This window comes from Melitaea cinxia, chromosome 12 (genome assembly GCF_905220565.1).
Source record: "Melitaea cinxia chromosome 12, ilMelCinx1.1, whole genome shotgun sequence".
Classification (NCBI taxonomy): Eukaryota; Metazoa; Arthropoda; class Insecta; order Lepidoptera; family Nymphalidae; genus Melitaea; species Melitaea cinxia.
The window spans coordinates 7,901,640-7,918,136 of NC_059405.1; the positions used below are offsets into that span (position 1 = coordinate 7,901,640).

General features: G+C 31.2%; 3 protein-coding genes across 3 annotated transcripts; 2 read left to right on the top strand and 1 right to left on the bottom strand.

Annotated features, from left to right (window-relative positions):
- Positions 1-4,427: 4,427 nt before the first annotated feature.
- On the top strand, positions 4,428-8,218 carry LOC123658171 (ubiquinone biosynthesis O-methyltransferase, mitochondrial). The gene is made up of 6 exons (XM_045593610.1): positions 4,428-4,815; positions 4,897-5,076; positions 5,677-5,791; positions 6,355-6,489; positions 7,437-7,707; positions 7,924-8,218. Exons 1-6 carry the CDS (start codon positions 4,658-4,660, stop codon positions 8,040-8,042), a joined length of 978 nt encoding a protein of 325 aa, XP_045449566.1. The 5' UTR covers positions 4,428-4,657; the 3' UTR covers positions 8,043-8,218.
- Positions 8,219-8,895: 677 nt separating this feature from the next.
- Positions 8,896-11,053, top strand: LOC123658706. Its single transcript, XM_045594055.1, has 5 exons — positions 8,896-8,986; positions 9,681-9,896; positions 10,309-10,428; positions 10,632-10,654; positions 10,702-11,053. Exons 1-5 carry the CDS (start codon positions 8,896-8,898, stop codon positions 10,981-10,983), a joined length of 732 nt encoding a protein of 243 aa, XP_045450011.1. The 3' UTR covers positions 10,984-11,053.
- Positions 11,048-15,819, bottom strand: LOC123658199 (aarF domain-containing kinase 1). Its single transcript, XM_045593642.1, has 6 exons — positions 15,256-15,819; positions 14,623-15,033; positions 14,182-14,355; positions 13,736-13,936; positions 13,163-13,369; positions 11,048-12,356 (listed from the first exon to the last, which is right to left on the bottom strand). The coding sequence occupies exons 1-6, from the start codon at positions 15,691-15,693 to the stop codon at positions 12,237-12,239; spliced, it is 1,551 nt and encodes a 516-aa protein (XP_045449598.1). The 5' UTR covers positions 15,694-15,819; the 3' UTR covers positions 11,048-12,236.
- Between the last annotated feature and the right edge of the window lie 678 nt (positions 15,820-16,497).

Consider the following 16,497-nt stretch of genomic DNA (forward strand, 5'->3'; position numbering starts at 1 on the left):
GAATTAATTCTAATCTTGCTCTCATTATTTCTCGCTTGTGCTCGAGTTAACACACACACTATCTTACTATTCATTTCTTTTAACTCATCTGATGTTATAATTATCCTAGATAAGGCGTCTGCCACCACATTATCTCTACCCCTAACATACTCTACTTTAAAGTCATACTCCTCTAATAAAAGTCTAAACTTTGTCAAACGACTACATGGATTAGTCATATTAAATAAGTATAACAACGGCTTGTGATCGGTTCGAATAACAAAACTTTAGCCATACAAATAAAGTCTAAAATATTTAATCGACCATACAATGGCTAATAGCTCCTTTTCAATTGTCGCATAATTCAGTTCAGCTTTATTCAAACCCAAACTCGCGAATGCAATCGGTTTTTCGTTACCTTTGCATAGTACGCTCCCTATAGCAAAACCTGAACTATCAGTTGGAAAAAATAAATTCGTTTTTTTGATGAAAAAATCTGGATAATCCAATACAGGTGGATTAGAAAGTAATTTTTAAGGCGCTCAAACGCGTTGTTACATTTTAACATTTTTTCGACATAATTTATTTAATAGTAAAACTATTTCACCAAAGTTACGAATAAATTTACGGTAATAATTACTAAATGCAATAAAGCGCTTGACGTCATCCGCACATTCCGGTGTTGGGTAACGTTCAATTACGCGAATTTTTTCAGGATCCGGTAACATGCCTTATGCATTATTTTAAATTTACTTTTCGTAGTCTGGAAAATATATAAATAGTCATTAGGTTTTTTATTATGTTTGATTAGGTTTCTACCGAATATTATTAAATCGTCCATATAAACAATACATTTTTCATAGTTTAGGCCTGACATTGCTATAGTCATTAATCTACTAAAAGCTGAGGGCTGATTTTTAATCCCATAGGTATATGACACAATCTTTTGGGTATATGACACAATCATAATTAACGTGTGTAGGTAAATATTTTATTACTTCACATCGCGGTCCGATTGTTAAATTATGATGATAGTAATGCATTGGTAAAGATACCTCATTTTGACCAACTCTTAAAGATAGTACATGTGTATTATAATATATGACACCTTTATTTATTTTAAAAAATTTTTGATCTAATATACCCTATCTCTTTACATGGACCTTGAGCTTTACCTTAGCTTTACATGGTAAATTCTTACTATCTTGCTATAGGGATCCCTGCATAGCATCGGAAATCCTCCAAAGGCACCTAGAAAAGGTTGAATCATGGTTGAGGAAATGGAGAATTAAAGCAAGTGCTGCAAAATCTACCCACGTTACTTTTACATGAAAAAGAGGTGACTGTCCACCAGTGACACTTGATCGAACTGTCCTACCTCAGAATACTACAGTCAAATACCTAGGGATGCACCTTGACAAGAGGCTTACCTGGAAGGACCACATAAAGGCCAAAAGAGATCAGGCAAACTTTAAGCTACAAAACCTGTACTGGCTAATTGGAAGACAGTCCTCACTCAGTTTAGAAAACAAACTGTTGATCTATAAATGATAATTGATATAAATAAAACCAGTTATCTATCTGTTGATATAAATAAAACCAGTATGGATGTATGGAATTGAACTATGAGGATCGGCCAGCAACTCCAATATTGAGATTCTTCAACGGTTTCAAAATAAAGCCTTAAAAACTTTAAGTAATGCTCCCTGGTTTACCCAAAATAAAGAAATACACAGATACTTGGAAATACCCACAATCAAGGAGGAGATTGATATTTCCTGTAAAACGTACAAATATAAATTAGACCGGCACGAAAACCAACTAGCTAGAACTGTAATGGATACTGATAATAGTATATTTCGACTTAAGAGATCAAGAATAGCTTCCATTTGAAGTTAAATTAATGAGACACGGGATTTGATAAATAAATTACTAACTACTACCTGGGGCCGTGAAAATAACGATAGCGCTATTTATAACGATGCGCTATTCATAACGATAGCGCTATTTATAACGATAGCGCTATTTATAACGATAGCGCTATTTATAACGATGCGCTAATTATAACGATAGCGCTATTTATAACGATAGCGCTATTTATAACGATAGCGCTATTTATAACGATGCGCTATGTATAACGATGCGCTATGTATAACGATGCGCTATTTATAACGATGCGCTATTTATAACGATGACGCTATTTATAACGATAGCGCATTTTATTCCTATTATTTTATTTTATCCTATTCCTTATTCGGCTGTACAAAAAAAATACTATTTACTGTTCAGAGACAATAAAAATTGCAAACTGATTTAGAAATATTTGCTGACTATATGTTGCTGCCCAACTACTAGCTAACCAATAATATTTTTTTGCTAACAAAGATACAAATACCTTGCAAACTGTTTAAATCACACCTTTAATAAAATAGATGTAATAATTAACTCTTTTTATTCCTTTGATTGCATTTAGAATTCATTATTATGTGTCTTTAGTATAACTTTTATGTATAAAGCAATATTTTAACAATATTAAAAATTTTCAGGACCTTTACATCGCTTTCCCAAATGGGAATATCCTCATACAGAGAAGTTTAACCAACAGAAATCTGTACTTGACAATACAATTCAAGAAAAAGGAAACAATTATATTTACAATTCCTTTCGTATATGCCACAAACATTTCGAGGAGTACTTCAAATCATCAAGCAGACAATTGACGAGGAATACTGTCCCTACATTAAACTTAAGTAAGCATAATAACTTGTGAGAGACATAGAGTTGATTTGGTTGATTTTATTTTATTTTATTTTATTTCTTTGTATTAAGGTGATCGTATACAGTTGGTGCCTGGGAATTAAATCGATTATTAAATGGAAAATTTTTAAATTTTGATAGGATTGACCATGTTATTATAAATTCTATATGGTACTGGTTTTATTTATTTTTAAGCCCTCGATTTTCTGTTAATATTAGGTAAAATAGAATTAATTTGAAATCAAAATTTTAATACGTAACACAAAAAAAAATATTAAATATTCTTAATGTACATACTTGTTACTTTTTGATGAAAATTAATGATAAATAGATATAAAATACTTTTCACAATATTTCCACCAATTTATTAATACAAACTCTTTATATTAATAAATAAGTGGAAAAAGTGAAAAGTACATACAGTATATTATTTGATTAATAATCAATCTGGTAAAAAATAAATAAACAGCGCCATCTGTAGTATTATTATAGAAATAAAATTGTATGTGCACGCCATCTGTTGGTGGGGGAGGTCGTGATACATCAATTTTAATTTCTGAGTGGCGTATCCATTGGCGTATCCATGGTGGAGCATCTATACCAATTACCAGCATATAAGTGTATAATCTATGGTTGATATGATACAAATACAAAAACCAGCGTTGCAAAAGCTACCGATTTATCGGTAGATCTACCGATTTTGGCCCTTGTCTACCGATATACCGATTTAGCAGTGCTATCTACCGAATTTTTGAATTTTCAACTAATGTAAAATAATTTTCTGAAAAAAAAGGTAAAATAATATTCTTAATACGGTAACACTAAAAGAAAACGGTAACACAAAATCAATGCACGGGGACTTCCCGAAATTCTTGCCACCACGTCGAATATGACCGTTCAAATCCACGATGTGTTAAAACAAATTGTACTAACACGTCATATATGACATATTATAATAGAGTTTATTATTGTCTGGTGAGTGATACAAGGGAAAATCCCTGAAGATAACTTTCTTCGGGTTTGTTTCTTGAATAAGGTATAGGACTAGTGATGGATTATTTTTGGATTATATCGATGGATTAGGATTAGTATTCGGATTCATTATTGAAATGGGAAGATTCAATTCGCATTTAACAAATTAAATGTAGTTGCGAAATTTTGTGAAGTGTTAAGCGAATTCATCGCTAATTTATACTTCTTTCACGGCAATGTGCTATTCTGTTGCACCCACGGGAAGTCGGGAATACTAATAATCTGTTTAATTATTAGCAATTTAGCAGTTGCTGCGAAGAATGAAATTATGCAATTATTATCTTTGATTTGTTTGTATTTATGATGCTTGTATGAACTACTTCTATAATTAATGTTTCTTAGTGATAAAACGTATACGCTTTTGAGTACTTTCTTTTTCTGTAATGTAAAATAATTATAATTATAAATGGAACAAAAATTTGCACGCTGTTTAAGGTAGATTATATGAGACATTCTAACTAATAACACCTTATGTATTAACTATATTCATGCAAACAAAGAATTTGATTTAATTTAACAGAACAATTTTAAATAAATGAACGCATTATTGACTTAAAATACTTTTGTTTTACTCCGAGTAAAAATCTACCGATTTCTACCGATTTTTCGGAGCCAAAAATACCGATTTTTTATTTTACACTTTTGCAACACTGACAAAAACAGTGTTGTAAATGACAGTGTTGTAAATGGAGTGAAGTGTTGGTCTTGTATATATTTAATTGGAGTTAAAACGTTATAAGCTCGTTGAAGGTTTTTACACAACCTTAGTATTGTTATAGTAAATATTAGAACAACAGGATAATTAATGAAAGCACTGAAGATATTTGTTTCATAGGTTCTTTGCAGTAAAGATAATTTGAAGAAAATATACCTAAAATAAATAAGAAAAATGGGGAGTCCGTTTCTACAAAGTAGGCATGTCGTCGCGGATGGCTACTCTAAACTCAACATAGCGCATAGTATGACGAGGTTACCAAGATATTTCGACATTTGCACTCGCAAAACATATTCAGTAAATTCTCTACAAAAATGTATAACCACAAATTCGTAAGTTATACCTGTTATTATCGACCGATACTTAATTTTATTTAACTTTATTTTATTTAAAAAACATATATTTATTTTTAGGTTATTATGTTTAAATAGAACTCTTCCTAAAGGAGTCAAGACTTTTAATATATCACACCATGTTGCAGCAGCAACAACAACAGTAGATGTTGCTGATGTAGAAAGACATTCAAAACAAGCTAAAGATTGGTGGGATGAAAATGGTTTAATCAAAGCACTTCACAGTTATAATTTAATTCGGTAAGTTTTAGCATCAATTACAAAATCTGTAGAACAAAGTCTAATTACAAACTTGCTTAGGTATAATTATTGACTTTTTGTGTATGCATTTGACAACTTGATTGATTTATTGGTTCAGCCGCAGTTGATATTAGATGTCCAAGATAAAAACCAGGACCAACAGCTACTTGTGCTCTCTGGGACAAGGTGTGTAGACCCAGAAAGACACACACTCAGAACAGAAACAATTACATGTTAAAATACAAATATTGTAGTTGTTTGATAACTACATACACAACTACCCCAGAATAGTCATCACAACTTAATGCTGATACAAACCTATGCTTAAGTAAGAAACTAATGCCGACTGTGCACAGTTGAAAGATAATTGTTTGTGTCAGAGATTTAGCTTGTATATAATATACTTTAGGCATAATATCAAGTTCTTTTCTCATCTTTTATCTTATAACGTAACAAAAAACTACTAAATATCCATAGGCATTTGAAAAATATTAAAAATTTTGAGTGAATTTTTGTATTTTGACTTTTAGTTACCTTCTGCAAATTAAATTTATTATTATTATTATTTGTCATTGGTATTTATGATTTTTTTTCTTGCAGAGTACCATTTATAAGAGACGGATTAGTACATTGCTCGCCAAATGAAAGAGTTCCTATGCCTTTGACTGGTAAAAAAATTTTGGATGTAGGTTGTGGTGGAGGAATACTAACGGAAGTAAGAAATTTCAATTTGCTTGTTATTTTTCTAAACCTAGACTGTTGTGCTCACTACAAAATATTTTTTAACACCATAGGCATCAAGGCAAAGAATACACTTCCATTAACACCATAGGGTGACAAATAAGCTTACAGTTCATCTGATGTTACTGTAGCCTATACATATGCCTTCAAACACCAGGAGACGACCCTTATTATCAACAAAGCACATCTTTAGAAGGTGTAAGACTACCTTACTCACCTCTCCTCGTCAAGGCTTTATTTGAGAAGACTAGTATTATTTGGCTGTATGTGTTCCCAGTTAGGCTGCTCTAAAAATTGTCTATGTTTTTACAACTAGGACGGCAAACAAAAATACAGCCCACCTGATGGTAAGCAGTTACATTACTCAGATTTTGAGAAGGATATTTCATACTGTGCCCTACCGCAATATCTTTATTGTTGTCTATAATGTTTCGATATTTCTACTACTACTAAGATAATTTAAGGAAATTATAATGTACTATAGATATTTTTTAACATGTACATGTCTTCATATCAACCTTATAGTTTTGCTTTTAGGCAATAGCGAGACTCGGAGCAAAGGTGACAGGTGTGGATGCTAGTAAAGAATTGATTGAAATAGCCAGAGATCATAGTAATGTTGACCCGAAGCTAGCAAATAACAGACCATCCTATGAATGCACTACTATAGAGGTAAGTTTTGTGTCATGTGTAAGTATATTCATTTTTAATAATAATAATAATCATCACATCATATCAGCCTATCGCAGTCCACTGCTGGACATAGGCCTCCCCAAGTTCGCGCCAGACTCCTGGTTTTCCACAATACTCATCCAGCCGCCACCGGCAATCTTATGTAGATCGTCGGTCCAGCGGGCCGGAGGGCGACCCACACTGACCCAGTCTTCATTCCAGGACACGTCTGCTCCAGCAGCTATCGGTACTGCAACACACGTGACCAGCCCACTGCCACTTCAACTTCTCTAATTCTGTGGGCTATGTCGGTTACTTTCGTTTTCTCGTGGATAGTCTCATTTATGAACCTATCTTTAAGAGAAATCCCAAGCATAGTCCTTTCCATTGCACGTTGTGCGACTTGAGACAGTATCCACGTCTCAGAATCATATGTTAAAACAGGCAGGACTCATTACTCAAATACTAATGTCCAAATTCATACCGAAACCGACCCGTCGCGCGTCGGGTAGACTCATTCGGGACACGTCGGGGGATCATGTCGGGAGCGTTTAAAAGTCAGACCGCCGCCTGACTTAAACGCTCGCGTCACGCATTCACCAGTTTACTCCTCAATTCAAGCCTGTGCAAAGAAGTTTTACTTCAAAAAAAATTTTTTTCAAGCAATTATGGACTGAAAATGAAAAAACTAATTTAAAAAAAAAATATTTGTTACTTGCCTGTTCCCAACTTCAATTAACCTTGCCCTTTACTATGTCCTTTTTGTTTGCAATAAAGGCTGAATAACTTTTGCATTAATTGAATAAGACACAGTAATGTTTTTTGTAACTATCCTTATTTAGTTTATTACTCAGTTTATAATAAAGTTCCATTTACCATGTTTCTAAACTTAATAAAAAAAACGTTTTTTTAGAAAACAGAATGCTAATTCTAATAATATTTGACAGGAACATTCAAACCTATTCACTGAACACTACGATGCAGTAGTGGCGTCAGAAATCATTGAACACGTAGACAACAAAGAAATATTTATCCAAGCCTGTGTAAAAGCCGTAAAGCCAGGTGGTAAAATATTTATAACGACACCTAATAGAACAAGAGTGATGCAGATCTTTGGAATAATTATTGCAGAAAACATTACAAAATCTCTACCAAGAGGGACTCACGAATATGACAAGTTCATAACACCAAATGAAGTTACTTTTATGTTAGAAAGAAGTGAGTATATTAATCTTAATTTTCCAATACCTACCAATATAATCGTTACAAAAACAAAATATTACATATATGTCGACGATTATAAACATTTTATAAAGTGCAGTTTCTTTGTATAAGCTTCAATTTTTTTTCCATAATGCATAAATAAATAAATAAAATGAATAATATTCATCATCAGTGAACTCAGAAATACTACAAAAAAACGATTTTTTACAGATAACTGTCATGTCCAGTTAATACATGGATTGATGTACCTTCCTGTAGTCAATAAATGGACATGGTGTAGTTCGACTTCGTTTATGTATGCTTTACAAGCTGTGAAACTTCAAGAATAAATTGCCTGGGAATAGTCTTTTTAAATATCTGTTGTTAAAAAACTTCAAATAGAAAGAAACAAATATATTTATGTATTTAGGAAAAGTCTGCAAATTAGCTATAAAATAGCTTTTACAAGTATTTACTACATGAAAATACTACCTTCTACTGAATAAATAATTTATCGATTGAATAATTTTGTATTTCATTTTTTGAATTGAACTGATAAAATATTAATACAATTAACAGCTTACGATTAAAAAAGAATTATCAAAACCTAGTAAAAAATTATGATGTAACACAAAAAAATACAATCGTATTGGGGAACCTTCTTTTTGAACTTGGTTAAAAAATAGCAAACCAGCCATTATATTACGCACGCAAGTGATTAACATCGCATTTACGCATTAGTCTATAACATCCCGCTGTTGCGTATAGGCCCATAGGGAGGATTGGATCTTAATCCACCACGCTACTCCACTGCGGGTTGGTGGATATGTTCTCGACTATGAGTAACAATCGCTATCAGGTATATATGATAACAACCGGGAACGACGGCTTAACGCGCTCTCCGCGGCACGGTGGGGAGACGCACAAGGATAAACATCCAAACCGGAAAGAAATATAAGAGATATTAATATTATTAATTGATTTTAATCTTAACGTACTAGAAAAAACTACTGAGGTTCTTATCAAAGGAGGTCAAATAGTAAACTTACATGTCTACATCTACACAATTATAATAAATAATCTGTAATTTTACATTTTAATGTCGATAACTATGTATAATGTCACCGAAACAAAATTAGAAGTAAATGTAAGTAGTAATTTTTACAAATACTTTATGTGGAAATATCGGAGCTGATAAAAGCTATGTCTTTTATTAAGCTTCTCCTAATTCCAACCAGACTATTCAAAAAAGATGTTATAACTTTCCTGATCATACGACGTCATGATTTAAATAGTAAGTCTGAACTAAAACCAAACATTATGTAATCTAATATATAAAATTCTCGTGTCATAGTGTTAAACATTGAAATCCTCCGAAACGGCTCGACCGATTTTAATAAAATTTTGTGGGCATATCGGGTAGGTCTGAGAATCGGCCAACATCTATTTTTCATACCCCTAATAACTTGGGGGGGGGGGGGGGTAAGCGGGTTAATAACATATATTGCGGGGTCAGCTAGTATTATTATAATTATATTTAGACTGCACCTATAACGCAAGTGGCAGTGACGTCCGCTTTATGTTCCATGGTTGTGGATTCGATTCTCACCACAAGCTTGGGTGTAATATTTCTGTTTACACAAAAATATGGATATGTATCTCAGTTGGCTATTATATACGGGCCTTAATTTTCTTACCTTAGATATGTTAAATAAAAAATATGGGGCAACATTAATACCCTTATAACAAAAAACTAATTAATGAAATAGAACAACGTAGTAAAATTTCAATAAACTACTATCCCAAAGAAGATAAAGTAGTTGTGGCATGATGGGGGAACATAGAGACAGACAAAGATAAAATTTTAACAAATTTTTTTAGGTGCACAACAACGAATATTTTAGGTGCCAATCATCAAAACAAATAAGTACCCATAACTTTGTAGTGTAGTTGCGTTAAAACTATATTTAATATATATTTTTTTTTAGTAATTGATGAAAAACTAAGATACATTGCAGTAAAACCAACAGCCTCTATATCCCAATTAAGACAAAAAGTTTGGCATCTTCTCGATTTACCTGATTATTGTGAAGAAATTATAATTTTAAAAGCAGGAGATCGAGAGTTACCCTTAACAGATCTTCGTAAGGGTAATGATCCGCAGCATCCATACATTTTAGAAGTTTGGCTACCAAGTAAACTGTGTAAGTATTTTTTTATTTAAATCTGTATAAGCAGGTATCTAAATAGTTGCAGGACACTAATGTGAAGAGAAAAAATGTCATTATTACAAAGATTTTACTTATACGGACACTCTTTATAAAACAATTTTAAACTTCTAACTCACTGCCTTAGAATCAGTTTTGTCATGTTCAATTACCTATTCGTAAAATTTAAATTATTTAGCTAAACCGTTCCTTTTTGGGTGTGCTGGAAGAAATCTCTTACAGGGATAAGCACACCCATTATACGTGAGTCTCCATGACAAAATATTTGTGTATAATCCTGTACGTATAAAAATTGTTATATAAAATAAATAAATAAATATATAAATCTGAAATATGTTGAAAATGAAACTATTGTCATAAACTTTTAATTTTTATGTGTCTTTAATAGCTTCCATAAATATAATAAATAACATGATAACAATGGGAGACACTTTAGAAAAATCCGACAGTGTATTTGAAGAAAAAATGAAACGCGAATGTAACGGAAAAGATTTACAAGACGACCTTAGTAAGTAATAAAAGTTTACACTTTGTAAGTAATAAAAATGTAATGAATATGCAAGGATGATAATTTTTCATAAACCATAGAGATGAAATAGATCTAATTTTTCCAATAAGGCGATATGATCATCGGTGACTATGTTGTCTCCGAAGGTCGTATCTTGCCGACCTAGTTATATAAAAAAAGCGTTATAGTATTCCCAATTTTAGTTACAAGATTTGAATTTAACTGTGTGAATATATGTGATTCATTAAAGCAGTTAATTTTTCATTTCTTTAGCGATTCTTAAATTTCTATATGTTAACAGCGCATACTACAGTTATTAACAAAGAAATGCTCGTGAATAAATTTCGGTCAATGGAAAATCAAAAGAAAATGATGAACAGAGAATGTGAAAATAAATTAGATTTATCTTGCAAATTTTCATCTTCGTCTCTGTTCTTTAAAATTCACGGAAGAAAAAGCAGAGATAATTTCACAAATATTTTATTGAAAATACAAAACGATCTATCGACTTTAAGTAATAAATTGTCAGATTTGGAAAGCAAGATTCAGTTGTGAATACATATACTGTATTTGACAAAATTATTTGGAAGATTTGATAAATAAATAAACAAGAACTTCGGAAAAATGAAATCGTTTTATTCTGAGCTAAGACAATTTTACAATAAATTAAGCTATACAACAAACCACGGTAAAAAATATATTTATAAGAAATAATTATTACTTATTAATCTATATTATGTACATGATTTAAAATTCAAAGCACCATCGAATGCGTCTCGTTGTTATGGTACAAGTATACAATATTCAGCGTAGGTATAAATTAGATGAGGTAAGATTCACCCGAAGCTGACTAGGACGTTCACTTTATGATTACATTTTATAACTTATGGACATACATTAAATCATTTGGTAAAATTGTACCACTATTTTTTTTCTCATGAATATATCTATTTTTTTATATATATAAACATTGTTCTGATAATAACGAAGAAAAAGTAATATCTAATTTGGTACAGTCCCTCAAAAAATATGTGCGTATAAGGCCCGGAGATAAATATTGCACATTGACCTTCAGAGAGAGAGAATCTGCTAATTTCAGCTTCGGAAAGCTTTGTAACAGGCACACACTACCAACGTGGCTTTTTGTCGATCATTGTTAAAGTGCGATAGCGTAGACGCATCCAGAGAATAAATTAGTTTTGTTTATGAAATCTTTACGAAAAAGAGGGTGACCTTTATAGGGTCAGTCATACGATATCATCTTTACAAATACAATACAAGCAAAATCATCATGTCTTAACAGCTACTAATATATATCGGACTGTTAATATTTCGAGTGGTAGATATATTAGTGTAGGATCCCAAGACCCTCCGACCTTTCTCATTTTTTGCCATCTGACAATGATAATAACTAAAGTTTGTACCATTTTTACGTACATAAAACAGCTTATATTCCAAAATTGGCCCTCGGCCTCGGGTAGCAGGTATGTACGAGTATACGTTTACTGTATACACTAAGTATACGTTTTGTCTATAAGAAAAAGACAGGTCTGGGAGTGTGGGATCTTGGACTATAACGCTCAATCAAGTGGTAAACAGATGATTGTCTCTTTCCGAAGGTCAATGTGCAATATTTATCGCCGGGTACTATACATACCTTTACTAATCTAGACAATAATCTTTGAATGAATAATCCTAAGTATGTTTAGTATTTTTATTATAAAATTAACTACCCTTAAAGCTCAATAAATATTTTGGTTGATGCCAGACTCAAATTTGCATAATACAATTAAAATAAGAACAGAATTCTAGCTGTATATATTAAATCTCGTCCTTAATGATAAATATATACCATAAATGTACAGAACAAATAGTGACCAAACATATTTCGTGTTGAGAAACTGCTTTCTCACCAGTGACGTCGCATTCTGTAAGAGTTAATATAATAATTAAAATCACGAAATATTTGTAGAAAAAATGAACACAGACATATGAATACTTAGGATATGAACACAGTGGTGCAAACATGGCATAAAAATCTTATATGTATTTATATACTTATTGTCAAAATCGTGTAATGAATTCATACTAAATTAAAAAAAAAATGTATCAGATTAACAAAAAATAAATAAATAAGCGCTCAATGTAATAAAATGTAATATCAAAATACACTTTTAATATAACAACGCGGAAGTTAAATGGTATTGATATTTTATGGCGTTAGTAACACGTAGTAGGTACCTATAGGCTACTTTGTTGCAAGATGAACATAATTATATTCTGCGAATCACTGGCACTAAAATAGTGTAGTTAAATTTTTCCTCATATATCACACGAATACATTAAGTATTAGGTTTTCATTTTGATATTACCAAAAACTACGATTTTTTTATCAAAAGGACCATAACTTGATCATCAAAAATACAATGAAAGCTGCAAAATTTTTATAAGCATTCTGAGACATGTAAAAAAGTAAAACATCAAAAATGTTGATAATCATAAAAAAGGAAGTTTAGCTTTATTAGGCGTGCTTCCCGTTAAAGCATTAACACAATAAAAAACGCAATGAACGTTACAAAAACGTTAATTTCTTATTTTTTGATGCATATTAATACAATTGAAACATCCAAAATGATAGTCATAAGTATAAGCAAATTTGGCTTTATTAGACCTGCATCATATCAAAACATGCAGGCAATTTACAAAAAAAAAAAATTGGGATTAAATGTCTTACCTTAAACTCGTGTTGATATATACTTTTAGTACAACACTTTGTCATAACCATAAATCCACACATTCTGTCTTGCATTCCCAATGCATATTCTATACTACGGATAAGGTCGTTTGTTTTCAGTACTAGTAATGCTTGTCGATCGACATGTTCAAGACATTGGGTAACATGGTGCAGGAAGTTTGGTAACTCATTTTGGAAAGTTGATTTCTGTAAAAGTTAAAAAACTAAAACTTTATACTGATTAATGTAGCTGTAGAGTTATTAAGCATATTATTTTGTTAAATAAAATTTTAATTATTATAACAAGAACTGTAAATATTAATTTTATTTTATTATAAAGAATGTTGAATCAAATAACAGAAACCTTAGTCAAAAAACGTACTTCATGTCTGTTATATTGTAAAAAAGTAAATTTAAGGAAACTTTAATATGATGTATTTTCTGAAGGGTATTTTATAATAGTGCATAGTGTAATTATTATGACACATTATTAACGATCAGCGTGACATTGTCATTTTAAATATTAAAATGTAAGTACTGAAGTTGTAAATTTTTTATTATTTTTTAACAAACCTCAGCTGATGATAGTTTAGTCTTATCTATGCCTTTCATGATAACATCCCATGGTCTACCAGTCACCATACAAGCAAATAATCCATACAAATCTTTTTGTATTCCTAGTGCCTCTGCATGCTCTCGGATTTGATCTTTATCTCTTGCAATTATTGAGAGCCATAGCTTTGAATAGTGATATCGGAACTTGCCTGTAAGTTGCTAAAAAATATAAGAAACAAGAAAATTGGTAAAATGCAAAAAAATTAAAATGTGTAAGTACTTAAAAAAAATTCAGGCATGAATGATTTAAATAACTTTTTATAGATCATGTAAATATAAACGATACCAAAAAAAGGACATTTCAAAAGTATTTTAAAGCCTATTTGAACTATTTAATCTGAATTTTTACTAAACCTTACTTGTAGTAGTCAAAATGATTACAAATATGTATATTTTAAACTTACTGCGTATAAACCGTGATCTAATAGAAATACAGTAACATCTTTATCCTTTGGATCTTTTCTAACTAGAATATTACCAGGATGAGGATCACTATGTACAAACCCAGTAACAAATATCATGTGCGAGTACAGATCACCTAACTTTGTACATAAGTCGGGTCTGCTTATATTATGTTTCTGAAAAAGAGTATATATTTATAACACAATAAGATAAATTTTAAAGTTTATTTATTAATATATTTTATCAATTTAACTTTTGTATACTATATGTATTTAATTTATTTCAAAATACTCTAAGATCAATGTAAGTAACATTAACCAATAAACTTGTCAGAAGATGGTTTATTATTATTTTCGTTACAAAATTATTATTTCAGTTGAGTCATATTTATTAAAGTTTTCTTGTTAAAATGAGATTTTTTTTGTAAATTAACTCTTACTTACATCTAAGTACTTAACATCATTGACCTGACCACCTATAACATACTCCATTACCAATACTCTCTCAGTACTATACTTCCAAAATATTTTTGGTACTTTCAGCCATGAATAATTTTTAAAAAGTTCAGCAACCTTTTCTGCATTTCTACCCTCTTGTAAGAAGTCCAATTCTTTTGCAATATTTTTCTTTGTCTCCTCAACAAGCCATTGCATTTGGAAATCTGGGAATACTCTTGACATTGTCTTAATAATGAACTCCATCGCTTTCAAGTCAATTTTTGTATTTTTTCTTACAAAATGATGTTGCACCTTAACTGCAACTTCTGGTCCATCTTTTAATTTCGCTCTATGAACTTGAGCAAGTGATGCTGTTCCTAATGGTTCTGGATCAAATTCTTCGAACAATTCTTTTGGCTAGAAGGGCAATGCTACATTTTGTATTACATCCACAGTCATATAGTTTAATTAACAATTAATTAGTATTTTCTAACAAGATTATATAACAATTGTGCAATTAAAAATAAAACAAATGTATATATATAATGACCCTAAACCTGCGACCTATACCCTAAACCTCAAAAAATGTTACTTTTAATCAATTGTAACAACAAAAACAAATGAATTAATTTTACTTACGTCTTTTTTCAGATCTTCTTTGATGACTTCATATAGTTCTTCTACTGTATTTCTTGGTGCATCTTTGTGCAAAATACGCATAGTTTGCACGTATTCATTTGGAAGCAAGTAGTCAAGAGCACCGACGTGTTGACCGACCTTTATGTAGACTCCTTTGTTAGCTTTACATAATTTAAGCAGTTTCTCTGCCCCAATTTGATGAGCCTGACTCTTAACCTCCAAGTATTCTGTAGAGTTTTTATCCCATTCCCTACTATACAGCAAAGACTTGTAAGTCCTACCAATATCAACGGCTGTACAAGCGGTCCTTGTAAGTCTAACTATTGCAAAAGAATTGTAATCAGCATCATGATACTTTAAAGCTACAACCGCACTTCCTACAGTGACTCCACCGTACAATGAATATTTTAGAAATTTACTTAAATTCCTTGACAACATTTTTACATTTGTGAACTTTTTATTTTAACTTAATTACTCTTAACATAATATTTTAAAAAATTACAATTACTTTACCACAAACATTACATAGTACGTTTGCGTATGGTTTACGTCTAGACTAGACTCAAACTCAATCAAGGATTCAAGATCGGAGAATGTCACTGAGTCACTGTCAGTCACTTTTTTTTAAATTATTGAGAGCTGGAGTCAAGTCTTTCGCTCTATCTGTCAGTCATTGACCACTATTGCTGCCAACAAGACTTGATAATTATGTTTGCTCGCAAACGAAAAAAAGCGACTTCAATTACATTAACAAGTAATACAACGTAGGTAGACGAAAAAACAGTCAAGTAAATACGCGTTATCAAAGATTACTCAAAAAGTTGTAATCAGTCCTCGATGAAATTTAAATGTGACCACATAATAAACATCACACACCAGGTTAAAAGTTATACGGTACACCCAGTTAAAAGTTATGCGGTACATAGATAAAGTAAAAAAAAATAGATAACGCACCTAGAACAGAAAAGTGAAACCACTTTTTTAAAGATGTGTGAGTGAGTGAAGTGTTGACACTTTTTAAAAAAAGTCCCTAAAATTTTTATTAAACAATTAATTTAATATAGGTAAAATGGGTATGTGGAAATAATAACCTGTTTATAGTTTTAAATATGTATATTTACTCCTTTTTTCGATTCAAATTGTTACATAAATCTATTGTAGCCGTGTTTTGATTTATTTGATTATATAAATCTGTGTCAATGAAAACTTGCGTTTTTAAGTAATTGATGATTCCTCTGAGGG